This window comes from Aquila chrysaetos, chromosome 6 (assembly GCF_900496995.4).
Source record: "Aquila chrysaetos chrysaetos chromosome 6, bAquChr1.4, whole genome shotgun sequence".
Taxonomy (NCBI): Eukaryota; Metazoa; Chordata; class Aves; order Accipitriformes; family Accipitridae; genus Aquila; species Aquila chrysaetos.
The window spans coordinates 7,876,127-7,900,887 of NC_044009.1; the positions used below are offsets into that span (position 1 = coordinate 7,876,127).

General features: G+C 50.9%; 1 protein-coding gene across 1 annotated transcript in view; it reads right to left on the minus strand.

The window, feature by feature from the left end:
- Positions 1-24,761, minus strand: part of IGSF21 (immunoglobin superfamily member 21) — a 40,150-nt gene that overhangs the window by 11,215 nt on the left and 4,174 nt on the right. The window contains exon 2 of the mRNA XM_030018799.1: positions 6,939-7,051. Coding sequence (XP_029874659.1) covers positions 6,939-7,051 — 113 coding nt within the window. The remainder of the gene's footprint in view (positions 1-6,938; positions 7,052-24,761) is intronic.

Below are 24,761 nucleotides of genomic sequence, written 5' to 3' on the forward strand. Positions count from 1 at the left end.
GGTTGCTGCAAGGAGGGATGCTCAGGGGAAAGGGATGGGGAGCGGTGGAGGTGATACCCATGGATGCAACCACAGGAGTTCCCCAGCACATCTGGACAGATGCGGGCGAAGCAGGAAAGCACCAAATTAGATCTGAGGATGGGAACGGGAAAATCGCAGCTCTAAGCATCTCGCGCGCTGCCGCTCGCCCCCCCACCCCCGGACCCGTCACATTCCCCTGAGGATGCACGGCAAGGGAAGATGCCGCAACCCGGTCGCATCCTCAGGGGATTACAGGCAGTTAATAAGCTCCTATGAAAAGGCGCATAGAAAATAGTCTCTCTCCAGGGATTAGACCTACTTTCAGCCTTTTATCTGTGCCCTGGGGTCAATTTTTTTGGAGAGGAGCTACATCTAAAGTTGCTGGTGAACCCACAGGGGTGCGGGAGCGGCCAAGCCCAACGTTTCTTGTATGGGAAAAAAAGGATGATAATTTGGCAGCATCCAACAGTGATTGCCCCAAATTATGTGCCCACACCAAGGAGTGGGAGGAAAAAGGGTGTGGGAGGAGAGGAAAAGGCATGTTTAAGGCACCAGAGCCAAGTTCAGGCCACCCGAGGCTGCCTGCTGCATTATTTATAAACCCCAGTAAAAATCTTATTCCTGACAAAAACCCGGTGATTGCCACTGCGTGGGGAGACATTAACCTCCTGCTCCTTCCCGCTGTCGCAGAGGCAGCCGCCCTCCTGCTTCTCCCCCCGTCGCTCTCACCTCGCCGGCGACCCCGCGGTTCGCTGTCCCCAAAATACGCTGGCACCATTAATATTGCTGGAGCCTCTCGCCGGGATGCTTGGCGAGTTAGATAAGCATCGGGGAGTGATGGATGGGGGACCAAGGGGAGGGGAGGGCTTTTGGAGGACAAAGTGGGTTGTAAAGGGACAGGAGGTCTCCGTAGCACCTTGGGACATGGGGCATCATGGTTCAGACTCCTTCAAGCACCCTCATCCTGGGGCTGAATTTACACCATTTCCTCCAAGGAAACGCAACAAGCACTTGCTACAGCAAGAGGGAAAATACCCTAAAGGGGCTGCGAGGGGTGACTGCAATGCTTAGCGTGCTTTGGGGGGCTAGCACTGGGGTTTGCAGCATCCCCAGACTGCGTCCAAGGCTGCGTTGCAGCCGCTGGGAGAAAGGCATCATGTTGGAAACCCCCTTTTTAAACTTTTTTTCTGCCTCTCTCCCCAGCTCGCTCGAGCATCTGCATTTAGCTCAGCTGGCTGAAATCCCTCCTCCCATCTGAGCTTGCTGGACTGCTCAGTCCTGCCTTGCTCAGAGCCACCCAAAACATCACCACCAGCAAATTTGGCTTCCCAAAAGACAGAGTAGTTGATTTATTTGTCCAAACCTGGATGGTTTGATCCCACAATGAGCACCACGACCCGTCTCCATCCCCTCAAACGGCAGCACCCATGCTGGTACTCCCCTCTCCAGCATCACTAAACCACATGCACAATCAAACCGGTATCACAAAAGGGTCACGCAATTTTGGGAGGCACAGCCCGGGCTCCCCGCTGCCTCCCCGGAGCCGGAGCGATGCCCTTGCCCAGCAGTAATAGAGAGTTCAATAAACTGTGCTGATCCTTGTGACCTTCTCTCCCCGCCTGAGCATGAGGAATTAAAAGAGTTCCCTATACTGACATTTAAATTATCATCTCTGAAGCGCCGAGACAACCCAGCCAGCGTGTAGATGAATGGCACGAGTCAGACCTCTCGCAGTTACTGGCCCAAGATCTCTCCATCAGCGGCTTTGCTCAGATTTTAGAGAATTTCTCTGCAGCCGTAAACCTCAAGATTTTTCCCTAAAGGGGAGCAGGTTTATAAATCACAGGCACAACCTGCTGTGAATTGAGTTGGCTTGAAAATTTGGAGGGGGCTGCAAATTTCTGGGAGATGCTTTCCATGAGCGAGAGGTAAAAAGTAGCATCCCGGTGCCTCCAGCCCTGCTCCTCCCGAGCATCCCCGAACCAGCATCCCCAAATTTGCCAAGGCTCTGGGCTTTCCTAGCAGCATCATACGGTGTAGGAAGGGCTCGCAACAGCCTCAGCACATCGGGTGCCCTTCGCTTGGCTCCTCCACCCCGTCTTCCCCCTCCCCTGGAGCCGATGCTGCTGCGAGCAATGACTTTATCACTGTCACCAGCAACATTTCCCGCTCGGAGCCACTGCGGGAGACGCCGGCCGGAGCTGTAACGTCTCATTTCTCCTAATGGGCAGTGGCAGAGGAAGCCCCCGCGGGGACTGTGCTTTGTCACCATCGATCAGGCAGCTCCGAGCGGCGCCAACATCTGTAATGCATCGGTCCCTACTTGCCATGGCCACAGGTTTTGGAGGCCCGGGGTCTTTGCTGGGCAGGGACCGGCCTGATGAGCCCCTCGATGGAGCAAAATGCTTTGCAATCCCCATGCACCGAGCTGGGGATGTTAGAAACAAGAGTTGTTGCACGAAGGATGGGGAGAACGGCTTGCAAATGGGATGAGGGGGTCTGCAGGGTCATGGTGTACATCCCCTTGCCTGCAAAGGCCACGTTGATGGGTGCTATGGAGAGAAGTGCTCATGCATGGGTGCTACGGAGAGCAATGCCCGTGCAGCGTGGGTGCTACAATAAGCAATACCTGTGCACCATAGGTGCTATGGAAAGAAATGCCCGTGTATGATGGGTGCTACAATGAGCTGTGCCTGTACACCATGGGTGCTACAGAAAGCAATACCCATGCACCATGGGTGTTATGGGGAGCAGTGCCTGCGTATGATCGGTGCTACAGAGAGCAATGCCTGTGCACTATGGGTGCTACAGTGAGCAATGCCCGTGCACCACGGGTGCTACGGAGAGCAATGCCTGCGTATCATGGGTGCTATGGAGAGCAATGCCTGTGCACCACGGGTGCTATGGACAGCAATGCCCGTGCAAGGGCGCTGTAGACAGCAATGCCAGCCCCGGCTCCGAGTTATTCTCCTTCTTGCTAATTAGACTGAGTGCCAAACTCTAATTAATCGAGGCAGAGCCACTCCCCCCTGGACCCGAGGGCTCCCCTCCATCCCTAGCTCTCACTGCCATACATCCCCAGGCCAAGCCCCTGGTCTCTGCCGGGCAGAGGGACGGCAAGCGTGGGAGCGCTGCTCTCCGCCGGGGAATCATGCCTGGCCCTCGCCTGCCACCAAAAATCTGCAAAACACTTTTTTGCAATTACCATCATCTCATCCGAGCCCCCGGCTGTGTGTACAGGCTGGCTGCTGCCGGCTGCCTGCGTCCCCCGCCACTGCCAGATGTCTGTACAGAGCCAGAACAGAGACTCAGAGGATTTTCCCTGCCTCTCCCGCTTCTGTATTATTTTTTTTAGAGCTCTGCACTGCTGCAAAAAGTAATTTTCTCCCTCCCCAGCCCTTGCTGCGGTGTGGCAGTGACCATACTAATCAGGTCTCGAGCACGACCCCCGAGACGCCTGCGATGGGAGCCAGCTAACAGCTTGACAGCTCCGTGTCTTCCCGGACTCATTACAAGCTCGTTTGCAAGGATGCCACCACCCTCGTCTCCTGCAAGGATTTTTGGGCACTTGCCTAACGTACAAGGGGTTTGGGCCCATGTTTGCACATGTTCTCAGGCAAATCACACCTTCTGGAGATGAATTTACCGTGGAGGGGGGCGGTCGGATATTAATTAACACCTCTGCAGATGGTGCATGTTCCTGTTTACGTGCTGAAAAAGCCCCTTTGTTCATCCCAGGTCTCCTCGAGTCTTCTGCATTTCAAGTGACCTGGAGTGGCGGCTCATGCCGAGAGGTTTCCTGACCCGAGAAAACATTGTCCCTTGCTGCCACCCCTGCTCGCCGTCCCTTGGCCATGGGTGTCCCACGGGAATTGCTGGAGAGAGGGTCTGGGTGGGGTGCCGGCTTGCAGCATGGTGCTTCTTGGGGGGGGTTTACCTGCCCTACCCGTGGTAAGAAGCCCCTTTACGCCTCGCAGCCTTCAGCCTCGGTGTGCACACCCCCCGACAGGTTATGTACCCACCCCGTGGGTTATGCAGGCACCCGACAGGTTATGCACCCACCCTGATGGGTTATACATGCTTTCAACAAGTTATGCATGCACAGCAATAGGTTACACGTGCATCCCATACCCCGATGGGTTATGCACGCACCCGACAAGTTATGCATGCGCCCTGATGGGTTATGCACACTCCTGATGAGTTATGCATGCATCCCGTGGGTTATGCACTCACCCTGATGCGTTATGCACACTCCTGATGAGTTATGCACGCACCCTGATGGGTTATGCACGCACCCTGACGGGTTATGTACACTCCTGATGAGTTATGCATGCATCCCATGGGTTATGCACGCACCCTGATGGGTTATGCATGCTCCCGACAGGTTATGTATGCTCCTGACAGGTTATGCACATACTTCGATGGGTTATGCATGCACCCTGATGGGTTATGCACACTCCTGACAAGTTATGCACGCACCTCAATGGGTTATGCACACACTCCATGGGTTATGCGTGCTCCTGACGGGTTATGCACGCTCCTGATGAGTTATGCACCCACTCCACGGGTTATGCACACTCCTGATGGGTTATGCACACTCCTGATGGGTTGTGCACACATCCTGACAGGTTATGTACGCAGCCCATGGGTTATGCATGCTCCCCAGTGGGTTAAGCACCTACTCCATGGTTTTGCACGCTCCTGACAGGTTAGGTATGCACGCCATGAGTCATGCATGCACCCCGATGGGTTATGCACGCTCCTGACAGGTTATGCACACACCCTGATGGGTTATGCACGCTCCCGATAAGTTACACACACACTCCATGGGTTATGCACCCACCCTGCACCCTGATGGGTTATGCACGCTCCCAATGAGTCATGCGTGTACCCCATGGGTTATGCACCCACTCCACGCTCTACGCCAAACTGCTGCCATTGAGTTTGCTGCCGCACACCCTCTCTTTTGCATTCTCCCCCAGCCCCCCCACCCCACAACCCAGTGTGTGCCCCCTGGAGCAGATCTGCATCCTTAAACTCAACAAGCTTGCTCTGCTCCCTGTAAAATAAAGCAAGGGAAACGGGAGCCCCAGCAAGTCCCCACACCACCCCGCTCTGCTGCTCCGGTGCCATGCACAAAGATGCTGTTAGGATGATTTACAAATGGTATTAACTTCGCAGCCCCAGCATCTCCACCCCTGCTTGCCTGAGACCATCCGTCACCTCCTGCACAGGCGACCTGCGACTGGGGGTTGGGGCAGCTGCAAAAGTCCGTGAGCGAGACAAGATGGGGGGGAAAATGGGGAAAACCCCCTAAAAACAGAAGGGAATTTGGGAAATCCTGAGATGCTCTATGAAAAACCCAACTTTCCGATTGTGGGAAGCTTCCTGGGAAAAGTGAAAAAGGGAAGGGGGGTAAAAAACCCAGAATAAGGGGATATTTCCTGTGATAAATATTAAAGCTGGGTTATTTTTTCCCCTCCCACTGTCTCCGTGGTTTCTTGGAGCGTAATTTGCTCGGCCACCCTGGCGCGTCACCCTCTCGCCGAGGGTTCCAGCATCCCTCTGCGCAGGGGGGATTATGCAAATCCAGCCCCAGCTCGCGAGAAAGTGGGTTAATCCAATATTACCGAGTGGAAAACGGAGGGAAAAACCTGGTGGAGGTGGCAGCGCCAGCGGAAGGAGCACTGTGCAAAAAGCCTCCTCCCCAAAATAAGGGGGAGACGAAGCCAATTGCAAGCTACAATTTAGGTTCGAGACAGTTTTTGGTTTATACTTTGATATTTCTCTGCTTGCATCCCCTACACACCTAAATACACATATTTATAGCAAACAACAGCCAGGACTCAATGGAAATACTCCTGTGCATGCACCACACTCCAGCAACTGAATGTATATCAGTCCAGAGAGCACCTTTTCCTATTTATAAATCTGCCTGGATGCAAAGAAGAGCTTTAAGGCAGAGGTGCTCCTTGTTCTGGGAGCAGAAACAGGACAGTAAAGCCAAGAAAAAATATCTTACAGCAAAGGGCGGCCACTTCATCCGAGGCCACTGGCCCAATTACCTCTTTCTTTGCCTCTTCCGTGAGCAAACGCGCAAGCAAAGAGCTGAGTTTTTTCCCCATCCTGGAAAACTTCTAAGTTTCTCTGCTCAAACCACTATGGGGGTTTTCTTTGTGTTTGGCAGCTTATCCTGAAATTCCCCAGAGAAAGCCAGAAATACTGCTCTGGACTGTTATATCTGAGGCTGGATCCAGGCTCGGTGCAGATGGGAAGGATGTTGGTAGGGGGGAAAGCTACAGGCTCCAAATCCCCTCTCCCCAAATAAAACTAGATGCTGTAAGTCTTGCTTTGCTCCAGATCAGCATCCCACATCCATGAGTATTTTGGGGACAGGAGCGGGAAGGGGAAAGATTTTGGGCAGAGGCTTGAAGACCCCAATGTGAAGAGCCCAGCACTACTCCCCAGGCCCTGAACACCCTCAATTTTACATAAGTTCCCATGTAGCATGAAAACCACCCTCTTTTTTGCATCATTTCATAGCCAGCAGGCAAATCCTCTTTGCACAGCAGTGCTGACCTGAGCCCCCAGCTCCCGAACCCTCGTGCAAAGCCCCCAGCACCAAACCAAGCCTGCCAACCCCAAATCCAGCTGGAAAACATAACAAAACACCTGGAGAAAGCCTCACGGAGCCCTCAGGATGATTGCAAAGCCATTTTACATCTCTTCCCCCACCCCAGTTTTCAAAGGCCAGCCCGCCTGCCTGCTTCACCAAATCGATATGCCCATCAGCAAGAGCACCGTCTGCCTTTCTCTCCGCCATCCAGCTTTGACCTTCTGTTGTACAGGAGCAAACCAGCCAGGTGGCTTCATGTCCCCATCCCCAAGGACAGGGAAGAGGCACCGGTGCCACTTACCCGGTACCAGACGATCTCCCGCATCTTCCCATCTGTCTTGAAGTTGCATTTCAGGGTGACGGCATCTCCCACCACCACGGGTGGCAGCGGCTCAATGCTGACTGTCAGGTAGGCTGGAAAAGTTAAAAAAACGAGAAGAAGAGACGTGAGCTGCCAGGGAAGGATGGGGCAGGGAGTTAAAGTACTGTTCTCAGATGGTTTTGTGGTATTAATAGCTCTGCCGTGGGGAGCAAATGCTGCTGGCTGCATCCCACATAGGGATAATGCATGGGCAAGGCCATCAGTGTGGCATCTTGCCCCCTTGCAGCGATGAATTTTGGCTGCTTCCAATGCACCAAAAAAGGAAAAACTGGGGAAAATCCTTCCTGACCTTATTTACCAGCTTATGGCACCAAAATGCAAGGACCGACCATTTCACTGCTCCTCTCCCCAGCTTTGCAAAACTGCCTACATTTGCCCAAATAAACCCTGGGCACTCAGATTTTAAGGCTCACCTTGGTCCACGCAAAAACCCTTGATCCCACCGGCCACCTTTCCTACCTGCAAACTCAAGCCCATCCTTCCTATGAAGATATTGGCTTTGACTTTGTCTACAACCCACATTGGTTATCTCCCCACTGCAGACCAAGTTTCTCTGCCCCACGCTTGCTTTAAAGCCCTCTAAATTACTCATTTCTTATGGGAACGGGTCCAACAGATTAATCAGAGGATGTGCAAAGCCCAGCCTATGGTTTTACAGCCCAGCCTTGGCCAACAGCCTGCTTCTACCCCATCTCCCCCATAGCTGGATGCAGGATTTGTCCTGTAGCAGAGGGAAAATCAGAGCATGGGCGGTTCCGTCTGGCTGTTTTCTCCCCATTTCCCCTCGATTTGCTGCAAAACTATTGCAGGAGCACGGAGCAGCCAGGGTCAGAAGGGCAGGCAATTGCATTTCTATTTTATTTTCCTCTATTTCCTCTGGCTGCTGGAAGATGTCAGATTGACAGCCTGCTAGATCCAAGCCTTTCTTTAGCATCCTTGCCCTGACCGCACCCGTTTGACACTGTTTCCAACCAGGGCATCCCAAAACAGCCCTTAACGCACTGCAAAAGTATTTTTTTTTTTTTTAATTACTGCTTGCATCAGGTGGAAAAGCAATGCTGAAAAACTCCAGAGCGCCTGGGAAAGAGGAGCAGGTTTGGAAATGGGGCTGCAGAAACTGAGAGTCCTTTGCAGAAGATCCCCCCAAAGAGGGGAAGGTGATTTTATATGTCCCACAGCCAGTGATTCGAGGCTCGCACCACTTGTAAAACAAGTTACCGGTGTTTTTGCAATAAATCTCAACCACGACCTGTGGGAGAGCACGCTGCACGCACACGTGCCTGCTGCAACAGCAAGGCAGCATGGCCCGGCATATTGAGCACGGGGCTCTAAAATTCAAGAAACCCTCTTTGCGCTGCTTTTTGGGGGGGCTGCAAAAGCAGATTTGCTGCTGCAATCAGCTGGATGCAAGGAAATTTGGAAAAAAGTGGATCTTTTTTGGATGGGGGTGAGTACTGGAGAGTGCTTTGCAGCATTGCGCAGCAGGTGCCTGGGAGACAGCAGCACCGAGCAGGGACGGGGGCTCAATTAAGGGCTGTTTTCGGCCCTAAAATGGTGCACAGCAAAATGGGTTTTAATATTGCATCTTTGCAACCCCAGCCCGATGCCTCTCTCCTTGCTGATGGCGACCCAAATCCTTGCCAGCAGCCGTACTTGTTTGGGGCCGGCTTCTTTCCAGCCTCTCTCCTCGCCTGGACAGGGTTTATTTTAGCACGCTAAAGCGGGGATTAATTCCTTGCGGCTGCCAACGCAGCACGCGGTCCCCTCAGATTTCGGGCTTTGCAGATGTAGAGAGACGGCAATGGGAGAGGAAGGAGGAGGAGGAGGAGGGATGCGAGGAAGGTCAGGCGAGGTCTCGCAGCCAGTGCCCCGATTCCCCCCGCTTTGCTCTTGACATTTCCAAAAGCAAGATGAGCAACAGGCACAAAAGCAAAGGGAGGGGGATGAGCAAATGTTTTGCAGCACGGTGGCATCTGCCCAAAGGAAATCAGGGACGGATTCGCGCTGGGAACGGAGGCTCCACACGAGCGGAAAAGCTCTGCCTCTTCATCAACCAGCATTGGGAGCCTCTGGGTGAGATTACATTCCCCTCCTGCCCCCGGCGCGGATCAACGGGGTGATTAAATAAAGCCAGCGGCAGAACGGACGGGTGGCAAAGACGAGTTAAGATTGCATTTTCCCTCGTGCCCGCGAATTATTGAGATACAGGGGTTCCTGGCTCGTAACTGCAGCATCTCCAGATGGTTTTCCATCCCTCTTGCCATGGCATTGCTTTTCAGACCCTGTGCATGGCGATGGGAAGCTGGAGCATCCCCATCCCAGTCCAGCCAGGTGTTTTGGTGGTGCTTAGACCATCTGGTGATGGTTGGTGGCTTTTTAAATAAAAAATGGCCAAGCTTGGGGTGGGCCCAGCCACTCCCCTCCGCTCATGTGCAGTAAATGCATTGGCCCAAGCATTTCCCCGAGCAAATCCCCCTGCAAACACATCCCCAACCTGCAACTTCTAGATGGCTCAAAAAAAGCCAAAATGGGCGCTTTTTTCTTTTTTTTTTTTTTTTTCCCTCTGCTCCCTTTACATGCTGCAAAACCACTTGGAGATGGCAATGGGGCTGCAGCCCACCAGCTCCCACCTCTACACCCAATAATTCAGGCTCGGCTGTGCTGGGAGGACAGCTGCTCCTTAAAAATACTGGAGTGTAACCACAGGATGCTCCTGCACTTCTCCTGAGCAGATCCTGCATGGCAAACCCAAAGCTTTGGAGCTCCGTGATTTATTGCACCGGTGCCAGGGGGTGGGATGGGGACCACGCAGAGACCTGATGCCGGAGCCCCAGCAATGCCTCGAAGGGGAGGGAAGGCAAAAACCCACCCACTGGAAGAGCATCAGCTGCCTGAATTCAGAGCAAAATCACCCCAGAAGATGGGGAAAAGAAGGAGGGAAAGAGCACGAGCGAGAGCAGAGAGAAACAGATGCATGGTCCCCGGAGGAGCCAGCCCCCAAAATGCTAAGGATGTGTGTAGGGGAGGGGGAAAAGCAGGGAAAATAAAGCCAGGCGCTGAAAAATAAAGCAGGAATCCAGATGGAGCCGTCCAAAACCCACTGTTTTGCTGTGGCTGACGTGCGCGTCTCATCCCTCGTCCCTCCCTTCCCTTTGCTTTCCGACAGCGGAGGATAGCAAAGTGTCACCGGTCCTCAAAATCCCTGGTTTGGTCCCTTTTTTTGATTTACTGGGGAGAAGAAACCAGCGGTGACGGGTATTACTGAATTTTAAGGACTATTAAAACAGGGCTGAGCATCAGATTTGCACCTCCAAAGGAGGAGCTGAGCCCAACCTAACATCTCCATCATCCTCCGCGTTATCAGCATCCCAAAGGCAGCTCTGAACCCCAAGGCTCCTCTCCTTCCCCTTTGCTCTTTTTAAATAAGACATATTTCATAGCAAAAGCTGTGCCGGGCCACCCTCTGATTAGATTCTCACCTATGGAAATTCAGCCTTCTGATTAGATCGCATCCCTGGGGAGAAATGAGTATTTTTGCTAGCGAGCGGTGGGAATTCTTGTGACATCCAGATTAAGGGGAAAAAAAAACAAAGGGAGGGGGAAGGGAGAGATAAATGAAATGTCCTTTTAAATCAGGAGTGACACATTAATAAAAGGAGCACATTGTAACATGTTCAGCGCTTTCAATTACAAAATAGCTGCGAGGGAGGAGGCAGGTTTCACCCTGGCCATGCAAGCGGAGGATGCAGCCGGATGCTTCCACCGAGACGCTGGCAGAAAGCCCCATGTCTGCCCCGTTCGAGCATCCCATCGGGGAGTTTTGCAAGCGAGAGCAGCCAGTCACCTCATGGAAATCTCTCGGGATGCAGCACGTGTGGCTGAATCCCCCAAAATAGGCTGAGTTCCCCCCTGTCCTGTTGAGGAGGGGGAGTGAGAGAGCGGCTGGGTGGGCAGCTGGCAGCCACCCAAGGGCAACCCACCACAGCACCCTTTAAAACCTCGGGGCGATGGAGCCTTTCGGCATGTCCCAGCACTGCAAAGCAACCCCTCCGCCTCTTCCCCACGTGCCTGATATTTTTTAACCTACATCTAAATTAAATATTAATTTATTAATATCGACAGGCACTCCCCTTCCCTGATTTCTCACCTCCCTGCGCTTCCCAAAAAGCTAACCTCAAACCAATGATAGACTTTACCCCTTCGGGACATGTCCCCAGGGTTCAACTTGTTCCCATCCTTGCATTTAGAGGTGGTCATTTGGAGCAGCAATAGCATTTCCAGGAATCGGAGCGGAGCGATGCCGTGGGACGGAGCTGGAGGAGAGGACACGTGGGGATGCAGCTGCCCCATCTGCCCCCGCCGTGTCCCCCTCATCCTTCAGGTGCTGACACGGCCCCGTCAGCGGAGGCGAAGGGAGAGATAATATTAACACATCATCATTTTCATCAGGCTGTGATTAGCAGGGCTCATACATAATTCACACCAATTCCTCCACCGCTTTCCGGCACTCACTTTTGCAAGCCGGGTGAGGATGGTATTTTGGGGTGCAAATACAAGGAGGGAGGGGGGAAAAGGGACCAGGACCCCCTAATCAGCGTGGGGCTGATTTTCACCATTTTTCTAGGATTTAAGGCATTTGCTGCTTGAGGAGGCACTTTGTCCCTCGCAAGGGAGCTGGCTGGGATGCTGAAGGATTGCAAATCACCCCCCAAAAAAGCAGGGAGTGATCCTGCTCCCCATTCTCAACGCGAGGAAGATGATGGCTGGTACAAGGGGAAGTGCAAGGGTTCATGGCCGTGCGTGAAGCCCCAGAGACAGGGATGTCACCTGCCACATGCCGGGGCTGAGGAGCATTAAGCAAAGGCGCTTTGACTTGCAGCACTTTGCAACATCTTGTTCATTAAAGATTAAACACCAGCAGTTGCTCCCGTTCCTGTGAGCACAGCAAATACCTTCTCCCTCCCTTCTCAGCTCCGGCGATGCCTTATTTATGATATTCCAGGACAATTTACAATTATAATGTATTGCTGCCTCTCCTTGCTAACCCAGGAGGGCTGCAAGGGGCAAGAACCAGCAAAGGATTCGCATCTGTCCCAATCCAGAGTGGCCAAATTTTGCTGAATCTTGAGCTTTTCCTCCTAGAAAGCTGCTGCACTGAATTTTTTCTTTTTTTTTTAAATGGAGGAATAAGTGTTTTAACACAGGTTTAACAACAGAGTGGAATGGGATGTGACAGCTGGACTCAGCATCGCGCTTCCAAAGGAGATGGTCCTTTTGCAAAGGAAAAAATGGTTTGGGGGGAGCCTGTTTGTGTTTCTAAAGGCATGAACTGCTTGAGTTTTCTTGAATTTTCAGCTTTTCCTTCAAGAAAACCAAAAGCCAAGTGCCAGCAGGGCTGAGCGTCCCCAAACCCACTGCTGCCCACCCAAAAATTGTGCTGGCTTTTGCCAAATGGGGCTGTTTCATGAAATAAAACCATGAAACTCGGCATCACCCACGACGAGCAAGAGCCCTGCTGGCAGAGAGCAAATTGTATTAATACTGTGTAAATAGGATATTAACAGACAGACCAAACAATTAAGAGCCGGTAATTAAAATTCATCTTCCTTCACACCGCGGTGTATTAAAGTACAAACATTTAATTAGATGCCTCTTACCTCACCCATTTGCATAAGTGGGAGGAAGCACTTTGCAGCTGTACCTCTAATTATTCTTTATGGGGGTTGCTGGACCAAACCAGCCCCTAAATCCTTAGGTATTGCACAGACACAGAGAAGATGTATAGAATATATAGGGAGAATGTATAGAATATGCTTTGGTCCATTTTTCTCTAACTAAATAGGATGCAATAGGCGCATTGAACCTGACAGACCCTATGGATGTGTCTTGTTAGCTCTTTGTAATGTAAATCAATAATTTTAATCAATGCATTGATTGAGCGTGGCCGTTTTGGCCTTTCAACCCCTTTTAAATCAAGATTAACTGAGAAAACCACTTCATGGGGCTGCTGGGGACAGACAGACCCTAAGGGATCTGCTTCAATTAGGATTTCATGATCAAAATGTGTCAAAACTACAAAACGATGAGCGTTTACTGGTCAAATTTCATCACCATGTCCTAATCGAAAGTTTTTTATAAGGCAAATGTATAATGCAAAAACCAAACCCAACTCTCAACGATTTCAATGCTGGTGCCAAAATCCAGTTGAGGCGGGACTTTTGAACACTGTCCACAGCTTTTCTTTTTTCCCTAAATCCTGAATTTCTCCTGGAAAAAATATCCTAGCCAAAAAGAAAAAGAAATAACGCCTGATTTTGTGTAATGCCATGGTACCCAACATCACTTGCGTGAAGCCTTCTTAGCATCACGGAGAGCATTTTCAACACTGCGCAATCACGTAAGGGCTTCCGAAAGAGTTATGTCAATATATCTTAAGAAAAATCAATTTTTAGACCAGTTTTGTCCTCATTATGAACACTACAGTCATTTTTATGTTCTTAAGGGCAGAGATTGGCTCTTATGTACCAGCACCTATAGCTAAGCCCTGGTATGGTACAGCAATACCATAGGCTGCAGAGAAACAAAAAGCAAGGCTCAAAAAGGATCATGCTGGGCTACAAACATGTTAAAAATGCTTTGGCTCAGTGGGGTTTTCATGCACATCAGCGCAACCTCAGCACTGTAAATGACCTCAGACAAAGAAAGGGAGAGTTTTGGCCACTTTGGGCATGCAAATGCAATGGGCGATTTGGGTCGTGGGAGCCTTGAGATGCTGCGGTGTCTCCTTCTCTCTCTCCAATGCCCATCTCCTGCCTCTTCTCCATCTCCTTCCAGCATTTCCACCTTTCCCTCTCCCATTTCCTTCTACCACTGCTCAAGCACCAGCTTTAGCCATCACCAAGTACCAGCTAATAAAATAGATGTAAACACCAGGTTTTTTACAAGCTCATCACCACCTTTGGTGCATGTCTCCCGACAAACAAATCTGTGGCAGATAGAGCCATCCATATCAGCTACGCGGCTTGGGCACGGACTGAAACAAAACCCACTTTAACGTCTTCATCGTGCCTTTTCTAAGCGAAGGCTCATCGGCAAGGCTGTTCCAGCTCACCGGAGCACGAGATGAGAAAGCCCGTTTCTAGCTCAGCTTCTTTTACTCGCGGTGCCAAGTTAGCGCTTGTACTACATCTCCGTCAAGGCGTTTGCCCGAAATCCTCGGGAAATCAGTTGTTCCAGCAAAAAGATGGAAGTTTTGAGGCAAAACGGCCAGCACAAGCCCGTGCCCTGCTACAAACACCTGGGATGACCTTGGATGCATCATTTGGATGCCCAGTGAATCACTCAACCTAAAAATCAGGCTATTTCCCAGAGACAAACTCAGAGATGCAATGCTGGTGGCGTAAATCCTGAAGTCACGAAGCCAAGGGACACATCCTGCCTACTCCAAGAAATGTGAGCCACCATGAAGCCAAACCCACCAACTACAAAACAGGAGATGGTGGAGAAGTGCCGGTTTGGGGGTAAATGCAAGAAAAAGGAGGTTTGGAGGGAAGCAACAGGCACTGGACAACTGGGAGCAGTAGGATTTGGGGGTTACCTTACTGGGATGAATGAGAAAGATCCTTCATTTGGGTAATATTTCAACACCCCCTAGGCTGAAGACTGACGTTACCCCTAGATGGGCATTTCTCTACATGTACATACATGGAGAAAGACCAGAGACCCAATCAAAACCAACAGCCACTTGGGAAACACCCACCCAGCCCTAAAACTCCATAAATCAACCCCCCAAAAGAGTAGTCAACATGAAGAAGATGGGTCTCACCACCCCACGCAGATTATCAGCAGGGTTGTGCTTGCTGCATTGATAAGCCTTCTTGATATACTGTATTATATTAGCTGCTACCAGACCCACCCTGCACAGGCTGCGAAGCCATGTACATAAATTATAGACTGAATATTTATCTCCCGCCGCCGCACAGACGTGAAGTATGTTTAGCAGCATTTACTCCAGTGTAGTAAAGTTTTATTTATAATTTCTCCCCCCCACACTGCTGGTACGCTCAGCTCATCGCCGTAAAGCCAACAGCTTACGATGCACACCTCCAACTCCTAACGATGCTGGGGGGGGGGCGGGGGAAGGAGTATATTTTACTACCGCATCTTCACACTACTGATATTGCCATTAAAATATAATGCTTTAGCGCAGCGCTGAAGCACCCGGCTGCGGTTTATAGCTGCTAAAATTGGTGGCCGTGACCTGTGATGGGTCGTTGGGTTTTGGTTTTTGGAAGGGGAGGATGTTTGTCATCATTACGTTGCTCATCGATCTTGTTCCTTTATCCCCATTTACAGGTTATTTAAGGATTTGGCCATCCTGCATGCTTTTGGGGGTTTTCAGAGTCCTAAATGATGTCTTGTCCCAGGAGAAGAGGGAAACCGAGTCTGGCAGAGCCAAATTCCCCCCAAAACCCAGTGGCATCACTGAGTCGGAGCAATGGCTTTGCCAGCACCTCTTGGCCTCTCCCCAGCTGTGCAAGCAGCAGCAGATGCCAAAATGAAGCCCAAAACACCTCTGGGTCAACCGGGGCCTCAGATGCCCCATTTTTAAAATGGAGATCGTGCTCTTCATTTGCATGTATGCATATATGCAAATAGGGTCTGATTGCCTGCAGCGCAGCCTGCCATTTGCGGTGTTTGAAAAACCCCGTACCAGCTATTTAAGGCAGAGTCCTCTAAACCAATTGCACCCCAATTTTATTCCCATCCCATGAGCTAAAGCCAACAGATTTTGGCAGAACAAGGTGCAACGGGTGGGAGATGCCACCCATCCCCGTGCATGCTGCATTGCACTGGCTCTAAGCACTCATCCCTCCCCTGTCGCCCCAAATTTTCCTTTCTCCAATTAAGCAAACCCAGTTCCTGCAGGATTTCTCACTCTCCTGCAGGTTTCCTCCATGAGAGTTGGGTTTTCCATAAAGCTTTCCACCCAAAACTGCTGCCACCCCCCCCAGCCTCAACTGCAGAGCAATAATTCCCTCCTGCATGCCACTTCTGCTAATAACTCCCAGGAGAGATTTGCTTTCCCCTTTTTCTAGTAGTGCCTCAATGCAGGTCCTAATTAACCTCAAGACCTGCTAAAAAAACCCTATTCTTTCTTATTTTACCCCATTATCGCTTTACCAGCTCTCCCCCATGCTGCACTATGGACCACTCCTCCAAGCGCAGTAATTGCATGTATTTCCACAGAGACTTGCAGCGGGGTCTTGTCTTTCCCCAGCAAATCCTGAGCTCGCCAGAGGACGAATTTTCCTACAATCCCACTTTTGCAGAGCAGGAGCGATGACCGGCCACCGAATTCAATGCAATGCCTCCGGGATGGTGCAGCATCCCTCCCAAAAACCTTGCATAGGAGCACGGTGCCTCCTCAACACCTGCGCCTGATGTGGGTTAATGCTCAGGGCCAGGATGCCCAGGTACCCTTGCAACCTTAGCAGCCTCCCTGGGCTTGCGCGTGCAAAAAATCCACACCCCCTCTGCTTTTTCATTATTTTTAATCAAGCAGCATCACGGCAAGGGTGGTGGGATCTGCTAATCTCCACTTGCTGCACAGCAAAACCCTCCCCAAGCAGATGCGGAGTTTAATCCGGAATTAAGTGTGGCAGGAGAAGGAGATACCGTATCATAATCCTGCGTTGTGAAGGACTGGAAATGTTATTCCCCCCCCCCACCCCCAGCAAATATCCAGACCCCCTTTTCAAGGAGCAGGCTCATCTTTCTGTCTCAACACAGAAGAGATTCCTCATCAGCCAGATCCCTTCTGGCATCTCTCCCCACGCTGGCATCAGGAAGATGCAACATCTGGATGCTGGCCCCAAGCATGGGGGATTACAGAAAACCTCACCTGGGATCAAGGGTCTCGTCTCCAGTCAGCGCCAAAAGTACCGCCCAGCAAAAAAAAAACATCCCGGAGATGCAATTCAGGAGTAAAAAAGCAAATTATTTATACCCAGTCCGGTTTGTTAGAGCCCCAAACTCAAGTTGATGGATTAGATACAGATGTTGAAACTTGGGAAAAAAAGATGCTGAGCCCCTGGCAGAGCCCCATCCACTTCTTGGGTGAACTCAGGAGGGATCTGCTGGCAGCAGCCGATGGCTTTGCCGCTGCTTCGCCCTCCATCGGGGTGAGGATTACGCCACCGGCAGCTAATTATTTGAAACCACATCTTGTGGTGTTAATCTAGGCTGGAACATAATCCCAGCCAGGGCTAATTAGCGGAGCTGAAAGCAGCAGGGAGCTGCTCGAAGGATGTCTTTTGGAATGAATCCCACTCTGTGCCTCAGTTTCCCCACTTGCAAGGGAGAAAGCAAGACCCTTTACAAACCCATCTGAGATCCAGCAAAAATCCCATCCCAGAGTAATGCTACTTCTCCGAAAAATAAGCACGGTTTTGAATTTTCCCATCTGAAACCCCACAATCCTCCCTAAACCTTCTCTTCTTCCAGATTTAGCGGGAAATACATAGGTTTGGGGTGGGCAGAAGGGGGAAAAATAATTAATTTCACTGAAAAACGAGGATAAGGATTTAGGTTTAGATGCTGCTGTTGGGTTTCCCACCAAGTTAAGAGTTCCAGCGAGGTGTCGGCGGGGTTTTGCTGTGCCAAGGTGGCCAAGGTGGCCCAGGAGAAGTAGGCGACCATGACCCAGATGATGAATTTGCTTTTTTAGTTCTCTATTTGCAGGAAATCCAATTATCCCATATTTTTGATTGGTGACAAACGAGGTAGCCATTGATTCTCCCCCTCCCTCCCCAGGTGTCTGCTGTGAGCAATCTCTGCCCGCACCATCGATTCCTGCACCGTGTAACTGGAAAGGGATTATTATTATTAATTTTTTTTTTTCCCCTTTTTCTTTCTGAACAACTTCTTCAAAGACACAACCTCGGGCAGAGGAAGGGGGAAAACAAAGCCTGGTGCCAGGCAGAGGTGCCAAGTGCTACAAAATCCACTTTTTTTTTGCAATTTAGGGAGGGACGCACAGCTTTTTACCCCAAAAATGACCTCGGGGGAGGCTGAGGCAGCCAGATCGGCACTGTCATTAGCCGAGTTCGGTGCTAAAAAGCAGCCAAAGCCCCCCTGCTCCTTTCCTCCGCTGCTGCAAAACCCTCTGTGCCCCCACGGGGTGTGCTCTGGAGGCAGCTGGTGTCTTCTCCTGGTTGTATATGGGTGTAGGGGAGGGAGGGAGGGAGGGATGGAGAGAGGGATGGATGGTGGGATGGAAGGAGTGACAGAGGGAGGGATGGAGGACTGAAGAAAGGGAGGGATAGAAGAATAGATGGTGGGATGGAGGGATGCAGGGAGGCATAGACGGAGAGAGAGAGAGGGATGGTGGAATAGAGGGAGGGATGTAGGGAGCAACAGAGGTATGGGTGGAGGGAAGGATGGAGGAATGAAGGGTGGGATGGAGGGACAGACAGACTGACAGCTGGGTTGATAGAACAGATACCCACATACCTTACAAGACATCTGACACCACCTACAGGGGCTTCCAGCTCTGGGCTTTGGCACTGGTCCAGAGACACCTCTCCCAGGCACCAATTTGGCCGAGGCGAGGGGCGGCTGCATCCCAACCTCACCGTCATCCCCTGGCACGGGCTTTTTACCCTTTCCCTCGGTACTTCCCCCCGACTCAGCCTCCCTCCACTGCCTTTTCTCCTCCATCTCCACTGCTCCTCTCGCCGTTACAAAGCAGGATTGCTAATTTGAAGCTACCCTCTTCTCCCCGATTTATGCTCCGTGATTAATAATCCCTTTGCTCTCCCAGTAATGCCGCGCCACTAATAAGATTAAAAAATATCTCCCTCTTACAGCACCGATTCATAACGCTGATTTACCGTTACTTCGCCACTCTCACGGAGAGGATGCACACGACTGTTACCTTAATCCCTATCCATCTCCGCACCGTTGAGAAATAACTGCTAATGAATACCTTTCTGTCTCCCAACTGCTTCCAGATATGCCCGGCTATCAATATTTGTCTGGCTTTTTGCCGCTGATCTCGAAGGCTGATACAGCAACCTCCTAGCCCTGCTCACTACTTTACCTCTGCAGAGGGGATGTTGGCATTTTTGGGGGTCTTTCCCCCCAGAACGGTGACATCCCGGAGGTCCTCCCACCCCAGGCTTGATCGCCCTGAGCTGGAGCAAAGCAGAAAGATGGGGGGAGGCTTTTCTGAGCATCTTTTCACAGGCATGTGCTCATCTCCATCCATGACTCAAATCCTTCCATGGGGTGACATCTCCCCATGACTCCACTTTACCGCATTCATCCCTATTCCTGCATCCATCAGCTATTTCTGCAGCATGACTCCACATCCCCAAACCCATTTGGATACGGAGCATCCTTAGATAAACCAAAGAGTCATATTTTTTACCCTGTTGCATATTCTCCTCCTCTGTCAGGAGACCCTGGACCGGCCCTTACAGCCAACCCAAGCAGTCGGATGCTTTGGGAACAGCAGCGACGGCAGCAAGAGCTTGGGAAGGAGGGAAAAAAAAAAACAACCAGCAGAGCCTCTGATCTGATGAATGTGGCAGGGGAGGCCGATGCTCTGCTTTTAATAAAACATAACGAAGCGTAGGATCATAAAATATTTCCTTTAATTCAGTGCTCCCGCGAGGGTGGGTAATAGAGGCTGGGTAATGCGGTAGGCTTTCCTCACAGCTTGCTGGGGGGGCAGAGCACTGCTGGGGTTGTTAAACAGTCCATTTGCAAGCCTGTAAGTGCTGTCCTTCCTGCCCCCATCCCATTTTGGGGGGCAGAAAGAGGGGGGGCCGTGCACACTGCCATAGAGCCAAAGCACATCCCTCCTGCTGCGCGTTATGGGGGGTCCCCAGCTCGCAGAGCCGCATCACTTCAGCCCACTGGGACGGGATTTCTGGGGTGGAAAAAGGTCAAAAAGCAAATCAAGGAGGGATGTTCAACTCCCATCCTCACCTTCAGTGAGCACACGGGTGTCTGAGCACATGCATGTTGCGTATATATAAAAATATATATATACACACATACATCTCCGAGGCGGTGTGGCACAAGTGATTAACATTCCCACGTTAAAAATCTCTCTGCATCTGCTTTGTCCTACACCCGGCACTAAATATAGCCATTCAATATGCTCTCTCCCTTCACCAGAGAGATAACATTGTTTAAATAAGCCCTTTCAATTTTAAAAAGTCGAGTTGTTTTCTCACGGCGGGGAGCTTTTAGCAGCTCAGGAGGCGGAGGAGGGTGGTCCATGCAAACACACACAGAGGCACGAGCACCCCTAACATCCACGTGCCCCAATCCTGCCCCCTCCAAATCATTTCCCACCATGAAGTTGCCCAGATGTGTTTTCCCACTCCAAAAAAAAAATTAAAGACACATTTCTAGGAGCAGAAGGGTTTAATTTGGAAACCAGGCTTGCCTGTGCTTCCTCGAGCATCACTCTGCTCCCACGCCGCTGCTATAATTACAGCGGCGTAAATTCACTCTCCGTCAGGAGGAAACCCAACTATCTCCAGCCAGTTTGCATACATCAACTGCCTGCAAAGAACTTCCTTAGAGAACCAAAAAAAAAAAAAAAAAAAAAAAAATGCTGTAATAACGCAACAAGACACAAATATAGCTTAAAAAGAACCACCTCAGCCAGCACTTATGGAAAATATCTCATTATCAAGTTGTAAGGGGAAGATAGTCCGAGCGAAGACGAAGCGCTGGAGGTTTTTCTCCATGAATGATGGTCTGTCTGGAAGCCAAACCAGCGGCATTATCACCCAGCCTTATTCTTGCTGGCGATACATCTTTTGCAGCCTTTCTGGAGCAAAATCTACCCATCACATGGTGCTTCTCCATCAGCAGATCTAGTCTGTTATTCATCTTACATGGAAAAAACTGCACTCCCCAGCAGCTTGCTGTATATATTTTGGGGTGCCGGGCAAGGCGAAGTTGCCCAAACCCTCCCACCTTGCTCTGAGTCACCACGTCCTTCTGCAATACAATTTGGCAGGTATATCTTTAGGAGAAAAGAAAGAAAATCAGCCAAATTCAACCACCAGCTCGTGGGATGTTCTCAGTGCTGCAAGTGGGGCATGGGGGTGGGATGGCAAAGCCTGGGCATGTGGTCCCCCCTCTTCTAATAGCTTATGCAGAAGCTAAATCTGCAGGGAACGGGGTTTTTCTGGGCTTAAAAATACAAGAAAGATGCTTGATGGAGCGGAAAACATATCTCAGTTCATGGTACATCAAGGGACTGCCTGGATTCAGGCTGGAAATCTTCCTAAGCACAACTTAGAGCCAAGCTTTGAACCCTGCTCTCTGGAGGTGCAAAGCTGGCATGGAAACCTAAATCACTTGGTCATCAAAATCCCCTCCCAGACCATTTCCAACCAAACCAAGGAATTTTTTTTTTTGCAGAAGGAAAGATGCAGCCAACAGCCAACTTGTCATGAAGAAGGTGCTCATCCCCATGAGAAGGCTTGCTGGGGTACAGGGAGCTCGGCTCGCCCACATCCCCGCCACCTCAAAATTGGGGTGACTCTGGTGCTTTTGGTGATACCTGCTGAGCTGGAGCCTTTTTCTCCCCCTCCTGCTGTTACGGCCCATTTCAGCCCAGCTGCGAGGAGCCAGAAGCTCCCAAAGCCATCTCTCGGTGCCCGTGACGATAACTGCCAGCCGAAATCACCCCTTTCATCATCTTCCTCTTTTCAAGCATTATCAGCACCAAGGGCAAAACACACCTTGGGGACCAGCCGGGTGTCCTCCCCAGCACAAGCACCATCAAAAGCAACGTTGCTACCAGCAAATCCAGGGTTATCCATGAAACCTATCCCCAAAAAGAGCATTTCCACAGATGGCAGTCCACCTAGGAGCAAACCCAAGTGCCACCCACCATGTCCCCCCTGCATTCCACCCATCGCTTTGCTCCCTTGGGGAGAACCAACCCCCCATCACGGAGCATCTCTGCATCACTCCAGCCATTGGATCCCAGGGGATCCATTGCTGCAGCTCCCTTTGCAAAGAAACAAATAGGTATAAACACACGTGCAAAGAAGGTGCATCCCAACGGATGGTTCTCCAGCTCCCGTTTTCCTTGTCCTGGCCAGATAGGATGCAGCATCAGGATTTATCTACAAGCACAGGGAGGCGGAGCGGGGCTGGAATAACCGCTGCTAATCCCCTTTGCCCTCCCCTCTGAAGTATATTGTTGAAGGCATTATATAAATGGGAAATTATGGAGAGGTTTGGGCAGGAGACGAACTAAATCCCTGCCTCTCCTGCTCTGTTTTGCAATGCCTCCGAGACACCCAGTCTTCCAGCCAAGAAGGATTTTGCACACAGAGATGTGCTCCCAGCACCAGAAGAGACGAAATGTGTGGTCTGGAGGCTGGAAAGGGCTCGGCGATACCACGTTTCCACCTCCACAGCCCCTTTCCATTGGGTTGTAACATCCCTCCGCTGGGAAATGTGTTTTTTCCTGATGTTCCCCAAACCTCCTTGGAGTCGAGGACTAAATCCCTGCAAAGCTAGCAGCCAAAATCCCCCTGAGGTGGTCTCCAGAAGGCAGGGCTTTGCTGTGGATTTGGTCCAGCGCTGGAAAAAACCTCCTTCCCTGTTTCAAACCTCCCTCGCTGGGGCTGTCAGGACCCTATTAATGATAGTTTTGCTTCTAGCTAATACAAGCACTAATTGCATTTCAAAGTATCGGCTCCAGCACTGGCTTCTGCTGCAAACACACGTGTACCCCAGGTTATCAAACCCTGCAAGATCGCAGGGATGCAGCAAGGAGGGTCACCCCAAAAGGGCTTGAGCTCACCCCACTAGACAAAGATATCAGGGAGGGCTCTGACACAGTGTTTAGGGGTATGACCCCCATTTCTCAGCCAGCTGAGAGTGGAAACAAGCAGGGCACGCACCTTCTCTGGTCCAAATGGCTTTGCAGACCCTAAAAACCTACTTTTTTATAGTAACTCCATAGAGGGAACCACAGCGGTGGGTTGTTGTCCCTGCACTTTGCTATGAGCCCGCCTGCCCTTGGCACTCACGGTGAATCCAGTCCCAAAAGCGCTGAAAACAAGCCCGTGATTGACAGTTTATTTTAGGAAGGAGAGGGGAAAAGTGGGAAAGAGATAATGCTGGGGAGAGATAATGTGAGCGCCAGTCATTAGTTAAAAACAAGCCCATCAGTACTCCAAGTGCCTCAGCAGAAAGCAAACAAAAGGGCAAAGAGAGCAGCTTGGCAAGGGAACAAAACCAGCCACATCAGCTGCATCCTCCCCGCTCCGCTCTTCGCAGCGGGATTTACGAGTCGGGAAGTTTGCAAGACGAGCGCCGCACCTCCTGCCTTCAAAAAATAGGGGGTTGGGGTCTCCTTCCCTTGCTTTTCCTCTTTGCCAATGTCTGAGCAAAGAGCCTGACTTGGTGTCACCGAAATCAAGGTTTTCTCTTTGAAAATAGGGGAAAAAACCCAAAGCACTGAGGAAATCCCATCACTGGCGGGTCCCAAACAGGGTGATGCTCTGTCCTCCCTGTACGCGGTCCCAGGCAGGTCCTGGCATCTCCATCTTTGCCGGGGTGAGGTTTCGGCTCCATCCCTACCTCCCTGGAAGGCTTTTCCCTCAGCAAGTGCTGCAGGAGCCTTAGCATGATCCTGGCCCCTGTCAGCCTCATTCCCAAGTCATTAGCACATCTGGATCAAATAAAACCTGCTCTTATCCCAAAACCGTGGAGAGCTTTTCGTCAGCAGATCTTAAAGCACTTGGCAAAAGGAGCAAGGTGAGAGCCGCAAGCGTTCCCAGTCAAGGATTTTCTCACAAAAAAGACCATTTCTGCAAGGCCAACCAGGAAAAAAAGGCAGGTGGGGCAGGTGAAGCCCTGCAACGTCTCCTCAGGAAGGGGAGGCTTGTGAGAACGTGGTTAACGTCATGTCTGGAGGCTCCATAAAAACCCATCGATGCAGGAGCCGAGCTGCATTTCCGTGTCGCTCAAGCCTGGATGCAACGCCAGGGTAGACCTTGCCTGGAAGTGCTTGGAGGTATCAGAGAGGCCACGGGGCATATACAAGGGCTGTGATGTATTTAGCATATAGTAGGTAGCACCTTGCATTTAGCACCTTGCATACAGCATGTAGCACACTGCATATAGCAGGGGCTGCTTCGCTCAAGGCTCTTAGAAGCAAATCCAGGACCTGTAACACAAGTCCTCATTTCAGAAGAGGGGAACGACATCCCCAACCGGAACCCTACAGCATCCCTAAGCTTTTTTGGGGGCGTGCTAATAATAACAAGGGATTACGTGTTGCAGCAAGGGAATTTGGGGGGTAAATACCCCCAAACTGAGCTCTGACATATGGGGGAGCTTCGGAAATGCTCAGGGACAGCCAGGGACCAGCCATGATTTAACGCATGAGGGTTTCTGCGGAGAAATAAAGCCTGGAATCTGCACCCCGAAGATGCTTATTAGCTTGGAAAGGTACAAGGCGAGGGGAAGATCCTTGTCTGCGTTAAAGCTTTTTTTAAAGAGCTCTGGATTCAAACTGGCAGCTCTAAACTGCTACAAAACGCAGCTGGTGGGAAGAGAAAAATTGGGCTAATTGGGGAAGGGCAATTAGCACGGTTAGGAGGATTTTCAGAAGGGGCTTCAGCCGCCTGCATGGCCTGGATTTACCCGGAGAGCAAAGCAGGGGCTTCACAGAAATGCAGAATTCAT